Source organism: Lontra canadensis, unplaced genomic scaffold, assembly GCF_010015895.1.
Source record: "Lontra canadensis isolate GAN:19392208 unplaced genomic scaffold, GSC_riverotter_1.0 scaffold106, whole genome shotgun sequence".
NCBI classification, from domain to species: Eukaryota; Metazoa; Chordata; class Mammalia; order Carnivora; family Mustelidae; genus Lontra; species Lontra canadensis.
The window spans coordinates 3,471,454-3,494,600 of record NW_022631100.1 but is presented as its reverse complement, the minus strand read 5'-3'; the positions used below and the strand labels follow the sequence as shown (position 1 = coordinate 3,494,600).

The window sequence follows — 23,147 nt, the reverse complement described above, 5'->3', positions numbered from 1 at the left end:
TTCTCTCCCCACTCATGCACCCACAGTCTCACTCTCTCAAATAAATGAAAAAAAAATCTTGAAAAAAAAAAACCCCTAAATTTCTTAAACCAACGAATTAAGTTATTTTCTAATGTAAATTGAGAATGTAAATTAGTTTATCCACTATGGAAAAATATGGATGTTCCTCTAAAAATTAAAAACGAATCTACCATACGATCTGAAAATCCCATTTCTGGGTATACAACCACGGAAATGAAAATAGGATATCAAAGAGATAAATGCCCTCCCATGTTCACTGCAACATTATTCACAACAGCCATGATATAAAAACAACCGAAATGCTTGTCAGTAGATGACTGGATAAAGAAGATGTGGTACAGGGATACAATGGAATATTATTCAGTCCGGAGGAAAAAAGAAATCCCACCATTTGTGACAACAGAGATGGACTTGAGGACACTATGTTAAGTGATATAAACGAGGAAAAGAAAGACAAATACTGTATGATCTAAACTTATATGTGGAATCTAAAAGAGCCAAACTCATGAAAGCAGGGCATAAAAGGATGGTTATCAGGAGATGGCGGGGAGGGGGCGGGGGAGGCGGAAAGATGCTGTTTAAGGACACACACTTGCAACTAGTAGTAGGCCTAGAGACCTAATGTACAACGCAGTGAGTATAGATAACAAAACTGTATTATCATCAAACTTGCTAAGAGATGAGATCTTACGAAAAAGAAATAATAATTATGTGATGTGATAGAGGTGCTAACTATTACTATGAGGGCAATCATATCACAACATATAAATATATCAAAGAAAGAAAGAAAAGAAAACCCAAAGAAGACAGCTAAGTAAGTTCAGAGAACAGCTTTTAAAATATTATGGAGGGGTGCCTGGGTGGGTTGGTTGGGCATCTGGTTCTTGATTTTGGTTCAGGTCATGATCCTGTGGTTACGAGATCCAGCCCCACACTGGGCTCCAAGCCGGGCATGAAGGTCTGCTTGGGATTCTCTCTCTCCCTCTCCCCTGCCCCATTCAAGCTCACTCATATGCGCATGTGCTCTCTCTCTCTCTCTCTCTCTCTCTCTCAAAATAAATAAAATAAAATATTACCGAGACTTCTGGTCACCCCACCAATTTTTTTCTCATTTTAGGATGGAGAAGAATGATGTCCTTTAAGAAAAATTATTAGAACATCTAAAGCTTTTGATTTCATAATAATTGTATATCTTTCCATAAAAGATAAAAATCATAATTTTATATCTTTCCATAAAAGATATAAATCAAACTAACATCTAGGCAGCCTGAAGTCAGCGACTTGAGCTTCTTTCTAAATAAAACAGTAACTTGCTAGAGTGAGGATAAAAATAAATGCTAGGTAAATCCAGCAAAAGACCTTCAGAATGGTCAAACATCAAATTAGATCAGCCTAAAAATAATAAACAGTTTAAATTCTACCATTCCCCAACTCCAGTGGTTTCAAATCATATTGAAAAATTGTTCTGAGAGAAAAAGAGCCCCCGGTGGTTTTTATTTTCAGTACTCCTTAGCTTGGAAATCTTTCCCTCAAGAAAATAACACAAGGAAAGGTACCTGTCAATCACTCATGCTATGAAGTATGGTACTTAACACATGAATTTCTCATCATATGGTTTTCACTGTAAGCCAGCAAGCACAAATTAAGAAGTGAAGCAGCATATACTATCAAAACCAGCACATCTCTGAATCACTCCACAAATGATCAAACTACCTTCTGTTAATGATGTGTTATGTATTTTTTAAAGTATATGTAATGGTTGTAATTCCCCAAAATTAGGATCAAAGTGACTCATGGAAATCCCTTTTTTCTCATAGTGTGGCCCACGTTACTCAGTACAAACAGTTATATGCTTAAGACAAATCTAGTCATTGCGCTCTGCTTGCTGTATCAATATTTCATTTTTTTTTAAAGCAGATTTCTGTTCAGTGATGCATGCACAAGATGATGGAGTGGTGGCTTTTTTTTTTTTTTTAAGATTTTATTTATTTATTTGACAGTCAGAGATCACAAGTAGGCAGAGAGAGGAGGAAACAGGCTCCCTGATGAGCAGAGAGCCCGATGTGGGGCTCGATCCCAGGACCCTGAGATCATGACCTGAGCTGAAGGCAGAGGCTTTAACCCACTGAACCACCCAGGCGCCCCTCAATATTTCATTTTGATACACACAGCAAGCATCAGGGCGGATCCCTAGAAACAGAGCAATCAGACAGACATAAACGCTGAAGCCAAAAATCTCTTCTCAACTAATCTTCCACGAGGCCTGAAATTGCCATTATTAAAACACCGCTTCTCATTTACAGTAGCCCATCTGCAAAGTATATATGGATTATTGTCCTGAATCATTTTATTACAAAATACTAGTCAAAAAATTAATACTGCAAAAACTGAAAAACTCCTCCCTCACTTCTCAAGTATGAGGCATAACCAACAATCTACCTAAAGCACTGAAGTGGGCATGATGTAATAGTATTCTAAAAGTATAAAAGTGTATTCTAAACATTATATAAAACTTTAAAAATCTGGGGTGTCTGGATGGCTCAGTTGGTTAAGCATTTGCCTTCAGCTCAGATCCTGATCCCAGTGTCCTGGGATCGAGCCCTGCATTGGGCTCTCTGCTCAGAGGGGAGCCTGCTTCCCTTCCTCTCTCTCTCTCTCTCTCTCTCTGTCAAATAAATAAATAAATCTTTAAAAATAAAATAACTTTAAAAATCTGTATCAATTCAGTAGTTTGTCAGAAATTTTTTCTCACTATTTCTACATGTGATGATTACCAAAAACCACAGAAATGTCCGCTGGTCAGACACACAGATGACTGCCATTTCTGCTCTGGAAATACCAGAAGAGCTTGACCTGATCAAATCCGCACACTTTAACATTTTAACTGAGGGCTCACAATAACCAGGTTTGCTCTTCTCACACATCTCAGATGACAACCGTCTTGCTTCCTCCCATCAGTTATTATTGTTGGCTTTCTCTTCTACAAATCAGTCAGCTTTTTCTCCCACGACATGGTGTCCCTGAATTTGAAGTCCCTGAACAATCACCTGGATGCCCCAACATCTATATTCTCACTTTCAAATTCTGCTCAAAATATGACAATACCGGGGCGCCTGGGTGGCTCAGTGGGTTAACCCTCTGCCTTTGGCTCAGGTCATGATCTCAGGGTCCCGGGATCGAGCCCCGCATCAGGCTCTCTGCTCGGCGGGGAGCCTGCTCCCTCCCCTCACCGCCTGCCTCTCTGCCTAATTGTGCTCTCTTTCTGTCAAAAAATAAATAAATTATTTTTAAAAAAAATATGACAATACCAATTCATTTATCTCCTAACTGGCTTGATTAATTTTAAACTTAATGGACAATCAGGATTTAGTTGGGTATAATCTTAAAGAGGACACACTCAGAAACCAGGCTTTGGTTTAAAGCCTGGCTCTACCAGTTTCTGGCCAAGTGACCCAGGTTACTTAAGCTCCTTAGCCTGTTTCATGATCCGCAAAAACAGGGTAATCATTATAAAGCCTTCCTCACCTGTTGTTATGGCAACGGTAGCATGGCCATCACAGTAAGTGCTCAATAAATGTTGGCCATTACTACTTTCTCTCATCTGTCCAGTTCCAAATAAAGCTCAATGTAAAATCCAACATGGATCACCGACAAGACTATTAGAAACATTCAAGATATGAAGGTAGTCTTCACATATTCTCCAAACAAGGAAGGATTCTATCGGGTGCAGTGTCTTGTCACTACTACTACAATGAGTTTGGTCAATACTCTACGTAACACTTTTTTATACTTTTTATTCATTTTTCAACAAGTTTTGAAAGAGGCAGTAGAGAGTAAGAGTATGTATTCTGATACCAGATGGACTCAGTTCAAATATTAATTGTATGACCTAGGCAAGTTATCGAGCCTCTCTGTGCCTCAGTTTCTTCAAGAGTTTCTTCAAGCGTAAAACGAAAATAGTATCACTGATGCCTCTACAACCATATCCAGCACAGAAGTGCTACGTAAGGGTTAAGTAGCTAACCACAAAGTTCTGTGTTGCTAGCATTGTGCTAGATATTGGAGATTCTGAGATAGAAAGTCCAGTTTAATTTGTCAAATACCTACATAGAAAGAAGGCTTGAACCCCTGAATACACAGGGAAATGGATTCTTTTAGAAAAAAATACTTTTTGAAGAAAGTCCAAACATTGAAAATTAGCATCTGGGGTAGGATGATGGATGGATGCACTGTGAGGTTCAATATATTATTTTCTACTTTTGCATATGCTGGAAATTTTACATACAAAGAAGTTGCTTTTGAAAATGATGAATCACTTTCACTTTCTGAAGATAAGCCAAAATTATGTAATTTGGGGTTTTTTTCTACACCAATGTTTGTTTTTTTTTAATTAATATATAATGTATTATTTCCCCCAGGGGTACAGGTCTGTGAATCATCAGGCTTACACACTTCACAGCACTCACCATAGCCCATACCCTCCCCAATGTCCATAACCCAACCACCCTCTCATACTCCCCCCTCCCCCCAGCAACCCTCAGTTTGTTTTGTGAGATTAAGAGTCTCTTATGGTTTGTCACCCTGCAGATCCCATCTTCTTTAATTTTTTCCTTTCCTACCCCCCAAAATCCCCGCCCTGCCTCTCAAATTCGGCATATCAGTGAGATCATATGATAGTTGTCTTTCTCTGATTGACTTATTTCACTCAGCATAATACCCTCTAGTTCCATCCATGTGGTTGTAAATGCCAAGATTTCATTTTTTGATGGCTGCATAGTATTCCATTGTGTATATATACACCACGTCTTCTTTATTCATTCATCTGTTGATGGACATCTAGGTTCTTTCCATAGTTTGGCTATTATGGACATTGCTGCTATAAAGATTCGGGTGCATGTGCCCCTTTGGATCACTACATTTGTATCTTTAGGATAAATACCCAGTAGTGCGATTGCTGGGTCGTAGGGAAGCTCTATTTTCAACTTTTTGAGGAACCTCCATGCTGTTTTCCAGAGTGGCTGCACCAGCTTGCATTTCCACCAACAGTGTAGGAGGGTTCCCCTTCCTCCACATCCTCGCCAGCATTTGTCGTTTCCTGTCGTGTTAATTTTAGCCATTCTGACTGGTGTGAAGTGGTATCTCACTGTGGTTTTGATTTGTATTTCCCTGATGCCGAGTGATGTGGAGCACTTTTTCATGTGTCTGTTGGCCATCTGGATGTCTTCTTTGCAGAAATGTCTGTTCATGTCCTCTGTCCATTTCTTGACTGGATTATTTGTTCTTTGGGTGTTCAGTTTCATAAGTTCTTTATAGATTTTGGATACTAGCCCTTTATCTGATATGTCATTTGCAAATATCTTCTCCCATTCTGTCAGTTGTCTTTTGGTTTTGTTGACTGTTTCCTTTGCTGTCCAAAAGCCTTTGATCTTGATGAAGTCCCAATAGTTCATTTTTGCCCTTGCTTCCCTTGCCTTTGGCGATGTTTCTAGGAAGAAGTTGCTGCGGCTGAGGTCGAAGAGGTTGCTGCCTGTGTTCTCCTCAAGGATTTTGATGGCTTCCTTTCTCACATTGAGGTCTTTCATCCATTTTGAGTCTATTTTTGTGTGTGGTGTAAGGAATTGGTCCAGTTTCATTTTTCTGCACGTGGCTGTCCAATTTTCCCAACACCATTTGTTGAAGAGACTGACTTTTTTCCACTGGACATTCTTTCCTGCTTTGTCAAAGGTTACTTGACCACAGAGTTGACGATCTATTTCTGGGCTCTCTATTCTGTTCCATTAATCTATATGTCTGTTTTTGTACCCCTATCATATTGTCTTGATGATGACAGCTTTGTAATAAAGCTTGAAGTCTGGAATTGTGATGCCACAAACTTTGGCTTTCTTTTTTTTTTTTTTTTTAAAGATTCTATTTATTTATTTGACATACAGAAATCACAAGTAGGCAGAGAGGCAGGCAGAGAGAGAGAAGGGGAAGCAGGCTCCCTACCGAGCAGAGAGCCTGATGCGGGACTCGATCCCAGGACCCTGAGATCATGACCTGAGCCGAAAGCAGAGGCTTAACCCACTGAGCCACCCAAGTGTCCCTGGCTTTCTTTTTTAACATTCCTCTGGCTATATGAGGTCTTTTCTAGTTCCATATAAATTTTAGGATTACTTCTTCCATTTCTTTGAAAAAAAAAATGGATTGTATTTTGATGGGGATTGCATTAAACATGTAGATTGCTTTAGGTAGCATAGACATTTTCACAATATTTGTTCTTCCAATCCATGAGCATGGAATATTTTTCCATTTCTTTTTGTCTTTCTCAATTTCTTTCATGAGTACTTTATAGTTTTCTGAGTACAGATTCTTTGCCTCTTTGGTTAGGTTTATTCCTAGGTATCTTATGGTTTTGGGTGCAATTATAAATGGAATAGACTCCTTAATTTCTCCTTTTTCTGTCTTGTTGTTGGTGTGTAAAAATGCAACTGATTTCTGTGCATTGATTTTATATCCTGACACTTTACTGAATTCCTGTATGAGTTCTAGCAGATTTGGAGTGGAGTCTTTTGGGTTTTCCACATAAAGTATCAATCATCTGCAAAGAGTGATAGTTTGACTTCTTCTTTGCCAATGTGGATGCCTTTTATTTCTTTTTGTTGTCTGATTGATGAGGCTAGGACTTCTATTACTATGTTGAATAGGAGTCACACCAATGTCTTTCAATTACAAACTTTGTCAGCAGCCCTTTGAGGCAGAGGTGTTAAGAATTCTCTTGACAAGACTGCCACCTAGTGGATCACCTTAAATTCCACCATTTACAATTTGGTATTTAAACACCTTAAATACCGCATATAATCTAATAAAAGGCAAGAGTCTTTTCTAAAAAGATAAATATGAATCGCTTCTCAGCCTTTTGGCTGAGACCAAGCGCAAAAAGGACAAATCTGAGTATTTACAAAATTTCCCATATCACAGGAAATTCAGTCTGTCATGCTGAATTAAGTATTGTTTGTGGAAGAACCCTTAGCTAAAGCTATCTCAGTCAGTTTTAGTTTGATATTTATAGAGGTGATCAGATAAAATGTGTTTTAAAAAAATGGTGGGGGCGGGGCAAAGAAACTTAGCATGGGTTTAATAATTACTGCTGGATAAATGAACCCAGAGTTGTTAGACAGTATCATCAAGATCAATTATATTAACATAAAAGCAATATAGTAAGTGGTTATATGTGGAATTCATTTAAAAAAAAATAATTCTAATGCTATACAAATAGGCACCTGTGGCTTAGCAACAATAGCAACATATACTGCTCAAAAAAGTGCTTTATCTTAGATAACTTAAGCAGATGTTGAGATAATGAGCTCTGGAAAAATGCCTCAAAATTATTCAGAAAGTATAATGAGGATGAAGACAATGGTTTGAAGATTACGGAGTCTGAAAAGTTGGCTTCTGAATATGAGGGTGGGCAAAAAGCCCCATTTCTACGTTATTATTTCCTGTAATATATTCAGAAAGCATGTGTAAATGTTTAAGCTAATGAAGAAAACATTCTAAGTAGGCATTCAACTGTTTTACTCATATTCATCAAGGTTTCAAGTTGACCAAAGTTGGAGCTTCTCATTAGGAACAGGAAGGACTGCCTCAAATACAAGCATAGCACAAGCCTCTGTTATAGAGACATAATATGCCATTAATCATAAAACTCCAAAATTTTTCAATAATGATTATTAAAAGTTAAATTACTCAACACCTAATACTTCCTTATGCATGTTACTACAGACGTATTAAATGGAAAGCTGCCTTCTGTTATGCCAGAAAGAAGTTCTGGGGGCATGTCTTACAGATGCAGGATGTGAAGGGACTCCCAGTGGCAAATTCTGGACAATATGAACACCAAAATAATTAAGTTCTGTAGTGAATTATAAAGTACTGTGGGGAGGAGAGAAATTCAGGAGTCTATACCAATAACAAATAGATAAGTGGAGATCTTTGGCTTACATCAGAATGCCAAGGGCTGACTGCCAAATCTAGAGAAAGTACAGGAGATGGAAAATTGTAATTTTGCATTCCTCACAGTAAAGACTGGATCAGACAAGATCAGACAAGAATCATGAATGAATGCTAACTTAAGAAGAAAATTTTGATGAGAAGCAGGATATTTTCATATATCTCCCCACAGACTGCTTACTAGTTGCAAGGGAGGGGGGGGAAAGAAGGAATTACAGCAAAGAAATCAGACATTCTGACAAATTCTGGCAATCAAAATGAACATCGCCAGTGAGGGACAGATGGTTATCAGATGGTTGTAAGGCACCTTCAAATGTGATCCACAGTGACAGAAATATCACCTACGCAGCAATAAATAACTTGGGTCTAATCACACAGTAGTATCAGATAAACCCCAAATTAGCAATGCTGTATTAAAAAGAGGAAAAATGGGTGTATTCTTCAAAAACTTCCATGTCATAAGAGACAGAGAAAGTCTGTGGAAATGTTTCCAGATTAACGAAAGCCAAAGACATATGGCAACTAAATGCAACCTGACCCTAATCCGTCCGAACCCTGAACTGGAGAGGGAGAGGATGCTACTGGATTAATGGACAAAACTGGAGACAAGTCGCAGTTTAGACAAAAAGTATCATATGTGCTTATATTAGAGCTAACCCAATCCTCATTTTTAGGAAATACACATTTCCTAAGAAAGTACACAGGAATAAGATGCCGTGGTGTGCGTAACTTAAATCATTCAGAAAAACGATTATATGGGTGTGTGTATGCAGGTAGGTAAGTAGGTAGGTAAAGACTGAGAGCTAGAAGAGAGAGATTGAGAAAATGGGTGCAAAGTAAGTGGGGTAAAATGCTCCCCACAGGTGATTCTGAGTACACAGGTGTTCTCTGTAGCAATTTTTTTTTTTTTACCTCGTCTGTAAGTGTGAAATTGCCTACTTCTGAATAAAAAGATTCAAACATTGCTCTACCTACTGCTAACAACAACAAAAATTCTCATCATTCTTGTAGGACTAAAATATTCAAAATCAACAATACCTTTAATCTCCAGCTATTTTTCATGCATTTTATGACTCACAATTATTTTTTATACCACTAAAAAAGGAGAAAAGATGACAACCATAATTATAAGACAGAATTAAATAGCAGCATTTTTCCTGTTATCTGGGTATTAGTAAAACCCAAGGGTGGGAACAAAGCAAAGCTAAATTCCTGACGTTCTAAAGAACATTCTAAAGAGATAATTGGAGGCCAGACACCTTTTCCTAGACTTAAAAGGGACAGAGGTGCCCATGATGCCATCAGCCAGCACCTCAACTTGCTCCTTCATCCTAGTCTGTAGAACTAGGGGGCTGGAGGTAAGAGGTCATAGAGGTAATAGAGGTCATAGTCTACAGCAGTCTTGATGAAGAGGTTTTTCTTTCTCCTGTGACCATCACCAATTGCTTCCACTTCCTAAAGCTAAGGGAAAAGGCATTTGCTTTTATTTCTGGATTTTTGCCACTATAAAAAGGGCTGTAATAAACATCCTTAAAATTATGTCCTTACACAGTAGTACTCTTCTTTTCAATAGGACAGAGTCCCTAGAATGGGACTGATGCATCCAATTATAGGTGGGGTTTTTTGTTTTAATTTTATAGATGTTGTCAGATTGTTTTCAAAAAGGATGTACACACACTTCACCATTTTCCCACATCCCCACCAGCTCTACATGTTATCTTTGTCCATCTGTTCTTACTGCTACCTTACATACATTTCCCTATCTATTCATGAATAGTGACATATGTTTTTATGTATATATATGTTTATTAGCCATGTGAATAGCTTTCCTGTAATTTGTTAATGCATACTCTTGTTTTCCCTTTTTCTGCAAATTGTTAAGAAATTTATGTATATTATAGATATTAACCTTTCATCTGTCATTTACAGTACAAATACTTTTTTCCAGAACTATCATTCGTTATTCTTTGTTTATGGTATCTTTTGTCCTAAAAGATTTTTTTGTTTTTATATGATCAAATATTAACAAATACATAAATGCACATATACATATATGTATATATGTGTGTGTTTATATATTTAAAAGATATGTATCTATCTTTAAGCCCCTGAAATCCCGGTAACTAAATGTAATTTTTAATTATCAAAGACGATTGAGAATTTAAAGCATTTGTCCTATATATAAATAAGGGACAGCAGGAAAAAGAGATGTAACCAAACAGGGTTGAAGCAGTTATTACTGGGGGAAGAAAAAATTCAAGTTTATTTCTTCTGTCAACTGAGATTTTCAATGAACCAGTTAAATCTAACTTATTTAAGTGGATACAGCATTAAGATTCTCATTCTCATTCCCATTTTTAAATGGAGAAACTGAAGTATGGTGAAAAGCCACAGTGAGTAACACAGCTGAGACTCAATAGTATGTCTCTTGAAACACAACAGCAAGTCAATACGAGGTTTTGGTAGCATTTAGGAGCAAGCTGCTTACCTTTCAATAGCTAATTCTTTGTTAGAAAGTTGCTGCACTGTAATCACAACCTTCTTTTCTATTCCTTGTTTTAATTTGAAATAAAATTTGTCTCTATCCTTAGGAACAGGACTGAAATATGCGAAAAGAACAGAAATTATTAGTACAATAACACAATAAAATAATCTATTCCAAGGTTAGAATCTATTCTGAGCTTCAGATGAGAAAATACCCTTAGTCTTAACATGCTCTAAACTCTCATTCTGCCAGAGCAGCTAGCTACAAATTTTACAGTCAGCAAAACAAAGTCATTAATTAATTTTTAAATTAGACTCGCAAGGGCCTTATACTTTATCTCTAACACAAGTTAAAACCAAGATTATTTAAAGGACACTATTTCAATTTTAGATTTTAAATTTAATAGATTTAGGAATATAGCTTGTTCATTTTTTAAGACTCACTATTCTGGTTTAGCTGGTTGTGTGGCCTTAAGAACTAAAACCCAAGACAAAACAAAGTGAGAAGAGCTTGCTTTAAATATCTACCATTTGAGATAACTGTAACATACTCAAGTAAATACACATAAAAATGGACAAAGAGATATGGGTCAGTACAACTACAATTCTAGCCTAGGCCAGACTGACTACTCTTAAGAATTAATTAAGAAAATAAATGTCTAAAATACAGGTTGTCATATCTGAAATGAAAAAATCCCCTGAACAACTTATCTAAGACTCAATGTTTAGATCTACAAAAAAGCAGACAAAATATCTACCTAATAATTATTGTTAGAATTAAAGGCACATAAATGATCATTAAGAGCATAACTGTGCTCTATAATCTATTTGTGAACACAAGAAAAACATTCTAAACATACAACAGAAGAAAATGTTTAATTAAATGATGGTGAAACCACCCAACACACTCTTGATACCAATGAAGCTGATTTTGATTAAGAACATTTTAATGGAAAAATTCTTACATAATAAAGAGAAAAATTATGTATATACAAGTGTATAAAAATACCCCTTAGAAATAAACAAAGGGAATAAATCAAATATTAAAACTGAGTGTGGCTGACAAAACTATACCTTTTTATTCTGCATTTATTATTTTACCAATTTTTCTATAATATCATTATTCTTAAATACTGAGGAAATCATCTACATAAAATATCTGAAAGCATGAGAATAATGAAACATACTCATTCACCTGCCAAATATTTATCATGTTAAAGCTTTCTACGAATGTTGCATAGCTTCTGGAAGCTTTACATTAGCCAGTATTATATTTCAAGCATAATACCAACTTTTATTCTTCCCAAATAACCTCACCTAAAGTTTCCTTTTCCATCATCTTCTTTTACCTCCAAGGAGACACTGAAGGTGAACACGTCACTGTCAGGGGTAGGAATAATCGAGTCTTTAACATCAGTCACTTGTCTGGAAGAACGTTTGAATGCTGTACAGAAACTATATAAAATTCTGCTTACCTGAAAGAAAAATGGAAATACCATTAGGCGAAGGTTTTAACTGCATTTTGCTACTCCTCTTTCCTAATTCTTGAATCCGTAACTTTCCATGGTCACAATTTACTTCAGCAGATATAGTCTAAGCATACATTTATATATTTATGTTCACACAAATTATATATATGGTGTTTTATATATATTGCTTGCTTATATTCATATAAGCTTATATTTATGTATGTATGTTTATATATTGTACATAACATTTTATATACAGTTTCTTCTTTAAACTCTAGCATTTAAAATGGTAATAAAAAGGTCTAACTAGGGACGCCTGGGTGGCTCAGTTGGTTAAGCAGCTGCCTTCAGCTCAGGTCATGATCCTAGCGTCCTGGGATCGAGTCCCGCATCGGGCTCCTTGCTCAGCGGGTAGCCTGCTTCTCCCTCTGCCTCTGCCTGCCATTCTGTCTGCCTGTGCTCGCTCTCTCTCCAACAAATAAATTAAAAAAAAAAAAAAAAAAAAAAAAAAAAAGGTCTAACTAACTGAAGTTCACTGAAGGAACTAGATTTATTTACAGATGTTTCTAGGTCTCAGAATATACCATATTGCAATCAATGAACCCTAAGATAATTGTCAGAATGGTGTTGGCTTCTAAATCTTCCCAATGAACACACAAAACAAGGTGTCAGCCTAAGTTCTCAATTTCTCTTTTCACTCCCCCTCAGCTGCAGAGGGCTAGACACTGAGGCACAGAATAAAGTAAATACTGGCGTTAGCAATAAGCTGACACAGTAATGTGATCTAAAGAGATTCAAGTGCTGTTCCTCAGTGTTGCTGTGATACAAATGCACTGCAGGATTCCCAGCTGAGACGATCTATTTATTAGTGCTAAGCCACCCTGGTGACTTCTATAAAATATATATCTATCAATGGCTTATACTCTTGCCCTAAAGTAGAGAAGTACTCTAGATCCCACTCTTTCGGAAGTTATTCTCTTCCTTGGCTCCAAAAGAAGCATCAAACCATCTCAAAATTATAAGCTTGAAGCACAAAAGTACTTCCAAATTTCTCAGGCCACCCATGGGTTGAACAATGAAACCAAGATGAAACAAGTAGAGTTTAACAAAGGTCGTACATAATCTCACATGGGGAGATACAAGAGACTCCCTTAAATATGAACAAATCCTGCCCTTTAGATAAAGTGAATTAAAATCATTCACTGAATTATGTGAGTTTAAGACTATAATATTTTGTCATTTGCTTGAAATGACCACTTACATCAACAGAATTTCTTAAAGCATGGGGTCTTTTTCTGTTTTTGTGATGTTCATGTATATTCTGCCTTTTCTCATACAGTCTATCACATTTAAAAATAAGTGGTCCTCAAATTTCCCACAGCCACACTTGCATCTATTAATCAATAATTACCCTAAACTGCCTTTCCATTGCCAAATTAAGCTTAACTGACTTACACACTTTTAAATGTGTACAAATACTGCCTGCCAGCCTGAGGTTCACATCCAGCAGAGCACATCTGTACCACAGTGCTTGTAAAATTTTTTAAATATTTTAATGTGTTACCCAACTATAATTTTATGTAAATGAGTAAAAACAACAAAAGCAATAAAGGACTGATATAACTAAGAAATGCAGTCCTCAACTCTTCTACAATTAAGATGACGAATTCACACATTCATTTAATAAATATTTTTTGAGCGCCTTCTGTATACTTAGTATCATTCTAGGTGCTAGGGATACAGCAGTGAATGTGGTGCTTACATTTCAGCACATGTACGTTGAACACGCTTCGTTTAACATGCTTCGGGTAGGAAAGAAGAAATCATTAGGTAAGCCAAAACCAGAAATAGCCTCAAATGGATACTTATTCGATTTAGCTCAATACTTTAAGTGGTTAGAAAAGAAAACAGAAGCAAAAAACCCACTAGAAATAAGTCATTGAAGAGTATGACTCAAGGGAAAGTGTAAATAGAAACTTTAAATCACTTTTAGTTGAGTACTCCCCATTTCCTAACATCAAACAAAATGTGAAGTCTAGTATTTGCTATTTACACATTCAACTCCAGCATATTTTTAAGAAAACGATGTATGTAAATATAGGGGAACACCTGTAGATACACTGATACATTAGCAGAGTCAAACCCCAACCATATTTATTCTTTCTTTTCCTCTCCCGTATCTTCTATTTCGTTTTCTTTCCATAAGAGCTATCAGCAAGCCTGCCACATCAGGACACACCAAACATCAGGGAGCTTGGCAAATTCTAAAGTAGATGGCAAGGCTCAGCAATTTCTCTTTAAAAGGGTTTTAAGTATATGGGGTTGAGCCAGAGTAGTTAAGAATGACTTGGGGGTGGGGGAGGCAGAGGAATCAGACTACACTTTTCTCTTTTTAGACATAGGACACAACAGTACATTAACAGCAATCAAACTACATTTCATCCTCACCACGTCTTATAGCTGCCACTCCCAACAACAAGGTTAAAATCATTTGTGAATTCTAGAGTCTACGAGTAGCTGGAATGGTGACCCAATGATTGGCAAGGTACAGTATCTTCAGGAAAAATGATTATCAAGGTCTATAGTTATTGAAACAAATTGGGTAACCAACTACACCATACACAATACATACAAGAATATTAAAAACATACACCACGGTCCAACATTTCTATACATGTCACACTATTAAACACGCACACACACACACACACACACACACACAAATAATCTAGAATAGGCATAGTCTTTGCAGAAGGGAAGCTTTATTGACAAATAATACAGTACAATTTTCCCCCAGAAAGCTATACCTACGGAAAGTACTAATTAAACACAAAAGTATCTGTTGGGGTTGTTGATTATGAAGAGGTAGGAGGAGAGCACACATAGGTATGTAGAAAGGAGATATACCAAAATCTTAACTCTGGTGAAATTTTGAGTAACTTCTATTTTCTTCTTCTTTATTTCAGTAGTTTCCACCTTCTCAAATATGTATTACATGTAAATACTCCAAAAAATGCTATTAAACAAAAAGGTATTTACTTAACATAAAGCCTTTTCATTAATATTGGTGAAAGATAACTGACTTTTTAAAAATACCATATATCAAGAAAATGTTCACCCAAGAAACGGATGTAGAAAAATCATTCTATAAAGGGCACCATGAAAGATACTGTGTTAAATTTTTAGAAACAAATTATTCCAATAAATTACTCACAGAAAGGAACCAAAATAAGAGGCATAACGTACAAGAAACTTTTCTTTTAAAGACCTATTTATTTGAGAGAGAGAGAAACCATGCTAGAAGGGGGGGGGGCGCAGAGGGAGAGAAACTCAAGCAGACTCCCTGCTGAGCACAGAGCCCCATATGAGGTTCTGTCTCAGGATCCTAAGATCATGACCTGAGCCAAAATCAAGAGTCAGACACTTCACCGACTGAGCCACCCAGGTGTCCTCATACAAGAAACTTTTTAAAAATTATAAAAATAAACTTATTTATGGAAAACACTAGTAACATAACTTCAGAATTAATTTCCAAAATAAGGCATTTTGCTAAAATGCCATCTCAATAAATATGTTCTGAAATAATATATTCCCTTGTATACAAGGAATAAGGTTTCTTACACAGTGACATTTCAGCAACCTCCCTCCCCACCCCTCAAAAAAACAGTGCATTAAGAATGAAGATCTTCCCAATGATACCCTTGAAATTTACTATGAAATACCTCTGAATGCCTTTAACACTAGGTAATAATCATGCTTCTAAAATGTTTAACACTGAGAACTGCCAGGAATGGATAAGTATGTTAAAATACACAAACAACAAACATCAAATCTGTTTTGAGGAAACTTGTTACACAGACTTAATAAATTCTGAAAGACAGTCAACTAAGCCTTTTAAAAGTATCTTTACAGTTGATGGGGGGAGGGGTTTGGGGGGGGTGGGGTTATGGACATTGGGGAGGGTATGTGCTATGGTGAGTGCTGTGAAGTGTGTAAACCTGGCGATTCACAGACCTGTACCCCTGGGGATAAAAATATATTATATGGGCGCCTGGGTGGCTCAGTGGGTTAAGCCGCTGCCTTCAGCTCAGGTCTTGATCTCAGGGTCCTGGGATCGAGTCCCGCTCTCTGCTCAGCAGGGAGCCTGCTTCCCTCTCTCTCTCTCTCTGCCTGCCTCTCCGTCTACTTGTGATCTCTCTCTGTGAAATAAATAAATAAAATCTTTAAAATATATATACATATGTTTATAAAAAATAAAATTTAAAAAAAAGTATCTTTACAAACAGTTTTATACAATGTATCCATAAAGATGCAACAGGGTACATGTCTCCCTGGCTTTTTTCACTATGCTTTCTGATATTCTGTTTGGCCTGCAATCCTTCAGCAGAAACAGTGTATCACTTTCCCTGAACAAAATCAGGGGCATCAAGATACCTGGGGTCGGATTCCCCAACTCTTGCCATAGGTAATTGAGATCCACTCCAGCAGAGCCCTACTGATGAATCTCCCGGGTCTATCAAGTCATATGTATCCTAACCCTTCTGTGGGAACACCTAATCCTTACGTCAGGTCCCACAGAGCTATGGCCTTCACTGGCTTCACCCTAACACTACTTGTGGGATTTTAGGGTAAAATAAGAGCATCACAGTGATAGTTGGTCTTGGCAGCCAAGCAGCTACTCCTGCTTGAGAAGTTAAGCTGTCTTCTTGCTCTTGACAAACTTCTACAGATCACATCCAAGGACTCTGCACACAATGGAAAACAAGTAAGTTAGTAACATTGCTTAACAGTACATATTTAGGCAATAAGAACGTCTGTTACCTCTTCCTGAACTATCTTTGCCAATTGTTTGTGCCCATCAAGAGGGACCCCAAAACTAAGGACTAAAGTTGCACCTTCACCACAGAACAAGAAACCTAGGAACCAGATAATGAGACAACCAGTAAAATGCAACTAAAGACTTCAGATTAATTAAAGTGGGTCATTATTTTTTGAGGGGAAAGAGGAAGATGTTGGACATCTTCTGTGTAAGGCATGATTAAAACCCAAAGGTGGGTGGAATGTAAACTAAATGAACAATAAATGTCTTCATTAAACATAATGAAAAAATCCATATTTGTTTTTTATAATATTTAAGCAACAGGTAAGCTGTTACTGAAAATAACATGGGTATTTAGAGTCAGAGACTTCTATTTGAAACCCAGATCTATTATATATAATCTTAGAGAAGATCACTAATCAAAATAAAAACTATCTATACCATGGGGATTTTATGAATGTCAAGAAAATGCTTAGCACAGTGCCTGGCATAAGCTCTACATTTATACTGGTTATTTTTTCATTTAGAAATATCTCTCATAATAAAGTTTAATGACAAATGTCATATATTTCTCCTTCAAATAATGAATTTTGCCACCAATGAACCCATAATGGAATGCTTCCAAAAATGTACTGTAAAAAAATTAAATACACGGATATCACCTCTCATAACCTGCAATGTACCAAATATCCGCTCCAGAAATATACTTAATACTATTTAATATCATATCCAAAATGGTCAGGCTGAGAATTCCCCCACAGCTTTGTCCACTGCTTATCCACTGTTAAAGCTCTCAAAAACGACACACAGTTCTTCTACCCATAAACAAGAGGATGCGATAATCAAAAAGAGAGTTTCCTACCATCATAATTATGAAAAATGCTTGCAAGCCAGGGCCCTTTCCATTTTCTTCTGCAGAAGTGTTTCTACCTCTCCAAGCAGGAGGTTCTCCAAGTCTTCAAAGTTCATTTCCTTGCTGTTAAGCGCCAATTACCCAGAAACCACACAGGTGTGTTAAATGCTGCGAACATGAAATGCCAGGACTCTACCCTCTGCTTCTTCACTTCTGTAGTAGAGTTGTAAGGCTCTGAAATAGACCCCTTCATTCACAAATTCACAGATATTCTTTCAACATATTTATATTCACTGCCTGCTAAGTGCCAGGCACACTTGTACTCATTCACTCTCCTATCACACCACCGACCAAGCAGACAGTATATACATAAATATAGAAATGTTGGCATGAAAGTCTCAGACGTATTTTTTTAAAAACAAAAAAACCAACTTGAACTTCTTATACAGGCGTGGGTTCTGCCTCGTATGGCTACAATCTAAATTACGTGTGTCTTTGCATGTTCATTTTAGTATAAATAAAATTAGTCACTAAGGCATAAGAACGGACATATCCTTCATGCTTAGTATCAAACACAGAGAAATACACATTTCTGTGAGTTCCCATGTTGTGGCCAGAAATAAACTCTTGGAAGTCCTGTTAATACAATGGTTATTTATGTTTCATGGTAAACAGAAAATAGAATAGCGGCTTTTAACATTTCCTGCTGACAATTTATATTTCCAAAAGTCAATACACCTTAGATTTGCCCATACAAACAAATTTATTAATGCCTTTAAAATGGCTGTAAGCACTGAAGTTCTAAAAGTACAACCCAATTACACCTGAAACTATATAACACTGTGTGTTAACTATTGTGGAATTTTTTTTAAGTTTTTGTATTTATTTAAGTAATCTCTACCAAACATGGGGTTCAAACTCATAACTCCAAGATCAAGAGCCATACACTCTACAGACTGAGCCAGTCAGGCACACTGGAATTTTTTTTAAGTGCAATTTTTTATTTTTTTATAATTTTTATATATAATTATATATATATAAATTGTTTATATAATTTTTATAATATTTTTAATTGGGGGAGAATCCAACAAATACAGAAAAGAAGGCAATTTCTCCATGTTTTTAAGAACCATTTCTCTAGTCTCAGAATAAACCACCAGTTAGTAATTACCAAGAGGAACATTACTAGCATCTTCAAAAAACTCTAAGTTGACACCCCCGCTATCGGTGAGATTTGTATTTTTTTTTAAAGATTTTATTTATTTATTTATTTATTTATTTATTTATTTATTTGACAGATCAGAAGTAGGCAGAGAGGCAGGCAGAGAGAGAAAGTGGGGGAAGCAGGCTCCCTGCCGAGCAGAGAGACAGATACAGGGCTTGATCCCAGGACCCTGGGATCATGACCCGAGCCGAAGGCAGAGGCTTTAACCCACTGAGCCACCCAGGCGCCCCGAGATTTGTATTTTTAATTAGGTCAGTTCCATAAAGCAGAAGTCATCCTCTGAGGGAATGAACATAATAATCACCAGTGAAAACCACAGATATCTATGAAACAATCATAGTCCAATATGTAAATGAAAGCAACATGTAACCCTCAGTCCAGCAGAAAAACGTTTTGTAAGAGAGGCTTTAAAAAGTCACATGTACCAATCAACTTGGGAAAAATAACAACAGAGGCCATTCTAAGCCTGAGCAATTACTACCATGGTAGGGTAGGAGGAGGGCTCATCAAGTAGGATTTTTTCTGTTACATTTGTTAAGTTGCGAGTGCCCTACCTACAATACCACTTTAATGCAGTTATCAGATTTAGCTTTCCATCTTTAGTCCTATGCCATTAAATATTAACTTTCTCTTTAGAAATGTACTCCAAATTTGTGTAATAGAGTATATGGTGATACATACTAATTTACAAAACAGTGAGACTACAGTTCAAACATACTACCCTAATTCATCTTGATAGCAAATTGCTACAGTATATACTTACAGCCTCTTTAATTTCACAGGAGAAAACATGTATCTGAAATTCTTCTGAACCATGGGAACTCTCTGTAAATGCAAAGCAATTGCTCTCTGTTGTCCCATCATGTCCACGTGCACAGAATAACACCTTATAGATCGGGAAAGAAGCTAACTCCACATTGTTGGATTGGTCTATAATTCTACAGAACAGTGATAAAAAATAAGAAAATATTAACTATCAAAGAACAAAAGCAAACAGTTCTATTACACTAATGACATATATACATAATTATCTTAATTATCTTTTTTTTAAAAGATTTTATTTATTTATTTGACAGACAGAGATCACAGGTAGGTAGAGAGGCAGACAGAGAGAGAGGAAGGAGAGAGGAAGGGAAGCAGGCTCCCTGCTGAGCAGAGAGCCCGATGCGGGCCTCAATCCCAGGACCCTGGGATCATGACCTGAGCTGAAGGGAGAGGCTTTAACCCACTGAGCCACCCAGGCGCCCCTATATTAATTATCTTAAAATCATAAAAATAAACTGGCTATAATTATGTACTAAAATAATATTTTATTATGTTTGTGTATGTGTGTATATATGTGTACAGATATACATATCTGTACACATGCACACACACACACACACACACACACATAAATTCTTCAACTTCTTTTAACAATTACTTAACTTTTTTATCTCCTATGATGCAATTCATTTACTCCCAAAGCCAAGTACACATTACTTGTGTCATAAAATCTATTGTCACCCATCCCCAACTGCTAGCCTTGTTCTGCTATAGCAAAAGAGATGTTAGGACAGAATACCACAGATCATCCCTGGACAGTTCATTTCTATTTATAAAGCACCTATAAGTTTATCTAAGACCTAGGTCATTGTTCAACCAAGACATCTCTTACCCAAAACAAAAAAAGTCAGAGTGGTTCCAAAGCTGAACTTAACAACAGAAGTTAAGAAGTAAAAGAAGTCTGTGGGGTTTAGGAATAAATAACTCTCTGACTTTCCCCTATGTAAATCCTAAGCCCTAGACTGACTGAAAATCTCAAGACCACGTCAGGATCTACAAAACTAAGGGGTACCCGGTAGGAATAGAGGCACAAGTCAAAACACTAAGTCTTTGTCAAGATGTGTTTGACACTTTGAAACTAAAAAGATAACTTTAAAAGCCATTTGACATTTTTTAAGAAATACCATATAAATACTATAGCTACAAAACACTTTCCTTAAAAAATTCAAAGTATTTTCACCAAACCTTATAAATTTATATTGCTATTAGTTTAGTACTTAGAACTAAGCTAACATTTTCTCACATTCTAAACCTTAGAGAATAAGGCATTTCAGAAAGAGTTTGAAAAAAGACTAAATTGGCTGTCAGGGAATATTTTAGGACCAGGATACAGTCAACCTAATTTCAAAGATTTGGTACATTTCATTTGTTCATTCAGTAAACATTTACTGAAATCTGCTATGGACCAGATACTACTCTCAACACTGAAGCTACAGCACAGAGAAAGAAATAATCTGCTCTCGTGGAGCTTATATTCTAGTGAGGAAGTTAGACAATAAACCCATAAGCAAATAAACATACAATACGAAATCAAAGAAAGTGCTATGAAGGAAAAAAAGGCCCAATAATGGGGAAAAAAGGAACAGTTACGTGACCTGATCAAAGAAGGCTTCTTCTGATAAAACATTTGAGGTGAAATGTAAAGAAGTAAAAAAGCTACTGGGAAACAAGGGAAGATTTTTTTTTAAGATTTTATTTATTTATTTGACAGAGAGAGAGATCACAAGTAGGCGGAGAGGCCACAAGTAGGCAGAGAGGCAGGCAGAGAGAGAGGGGGAAGCAGGCTCCCTGCTGAGCAGAGAGCCTGATGTGGGGCTCGATCCCAGGACCCTGAGATCATGACCTGAGCCAAAGGCAGAGGCTTTAACCCACTGAGCCACCCAGGCACCCCAAGGGAAGATTTTTTAAGCTAATGCAAGAGAAAATACAAAGGTCCTGAGGTAGGAATCATGATGTTTGAGAAAGTACAAAGAAGCTACTATGACTGGAAGGTAGTGAGTAAATAAAGTGAGAGAGAGAGAAGACAGGTAAGGAGAGAGGAGAAGGGTAAAAGATCAGGTCAAGGCAGTAGTTTCTCAGTGACCAGACATGGTAAGAATTTTTTAATATAATCACAAGTGTGACTAAAGGCCACTGAATGTAGAAGAACATGATCTGATTTAAAGAAACTCAAGCTTCAGGTGACAGTAAATATTATTCCTAATTAAGCATTAAGAGAAAAAGCCATTTTGCTTCTTCCCAATCTGTTAAAAGTATAAAGTCTATGGCTCACTCCAGTTCCTTTTTTTTTTCTTAACGATTATATTCATTTATTTGAAAAGAGAGAGGGGGGGCACCTGGGTGGCTCAGTGGGTTAAAGCCTCTGCCTTCAGCTCAGGTCATGATCCCAGGGTTCTGGAATCGAGCCCCGTGTCAGGCTCTCTGCTCAGTGGGGAGCCTGCTTCCTCCTCTCTCTCTGCCTGCCTCTCTGCCTCTTGTGATCTCTGTCTGTCAAATAAATAAATAAATATAATCTTAAAAAAAAAAAAGAGAGAGAGAGAGAGAGAGAGAACGCACAAGCAGGCAGAGTGGCAAACAGAAGGGGAGGGAAAAGAGGCTCTGCACTGAGCAGGAAGGCCCACGGAAGGCTCGATCCCAGGATCCTGGGGATCATGACCCAAGCCAAAGGCAGATGCTTAATGGACTGAGCCACCCAGGTGCCCCTCACTCTAGTTCTTGAACCACGGTTATAGGACAAGGGGAAGACAAGTTTTTATGTTTCTTCTGAATAGGTATGTTTAAATTTCTATTTCCATTCATAATATTCTAAGCAAAATTTTGTAAACGCCTCTCATAAATAAGCAACATGGTCTAAGCCTAAAAATGTTTACTTTTCATGTCTACAGAGTAAAAGTGAACTCACTGTAAGTCCTAGTCCTATTTACGATATAACATCATCACCACCATGCAAAAAATTTCATACATGTCTAGGGGAAATAAAAAAAGATTGGAGCTTACCTCACAGAACCTTCTGGAACATTTGGCACATAGAGAGTAACAGGAAAGGGGTGCTGACTGGAAGATTTCATAGTTGCCATTGCTCGTAAAGCCTCCACTTCATTACGTGGGGAAGAAACCCTCATACATCCTAAGTAGGTCAGTTTGTTAAATAAAACACTATCTTCTTCAGGTAATCCACTTGGAGAAGATGGTCTGGGTGTAGAAATTTCTGAAGAAAAACACACACACACTCACTCAAAAGTTAATGGAAAACTTAAATGAAAAACTGCAAACAAAATTTAGCTCTGTGTTTTCACTTCTTTTGATGTTTATGCTACATCTTAATTCAGAGTTCTGGAATTTTGTACTTTCAAAGCCTCTCAAAGTATTATCTTACTTAGCTATAACTTCTTTAGAGGAAAAGGAAAAAGAACTAAGTTTTTATTTAAAAAAAAAAGGAAGAGTTCAAATGATGTAGAA

The 23,147-nt window shown here is 36.9% G+C and overlaps 1 protein-coding gene across 6 annotated transcripts in view; it reads right to left on the bottom strand.

Annotated features, from left to right (window-relative positions):
- RABGAP1L (RAB GTPase activating protein 1 like) overlaps positions 1-23,147 on the bottom strand; it is a 736,622-nt gene that overhangs the window by 631,844 nt on the left and 81,631 nt on the right. For all 6 annotated transcript variants that reach the window (XR_004380432.1, XM_032838759.1, XM_032838760.1 and 3 more), the window contains exons 4-7: positions 22,686-22,896; positions 19,627-19,801; positions 11,815-11,972; positions 10,502-10,612 (exon numbers count right to left, since the gene is read on the bottom strand). Coding sequence is in view for 5 of the 6 variants with exons in the window: in XM_032838759.1 (XP_032694650.1) it covers positions 10,502-10,612; positions 11,815-11,972; positions 19,627-19,801; positions 22,686-22,896 (655 nt within the window). In the remaining variant the exon portion in view is untranslated. The remainder of the gene's footprint in view (positions 1-10,501; positions 10,613-11,814; positions 11,973-19,626; positions 19,802-22,685; positions 22,897-23,147) is intronic.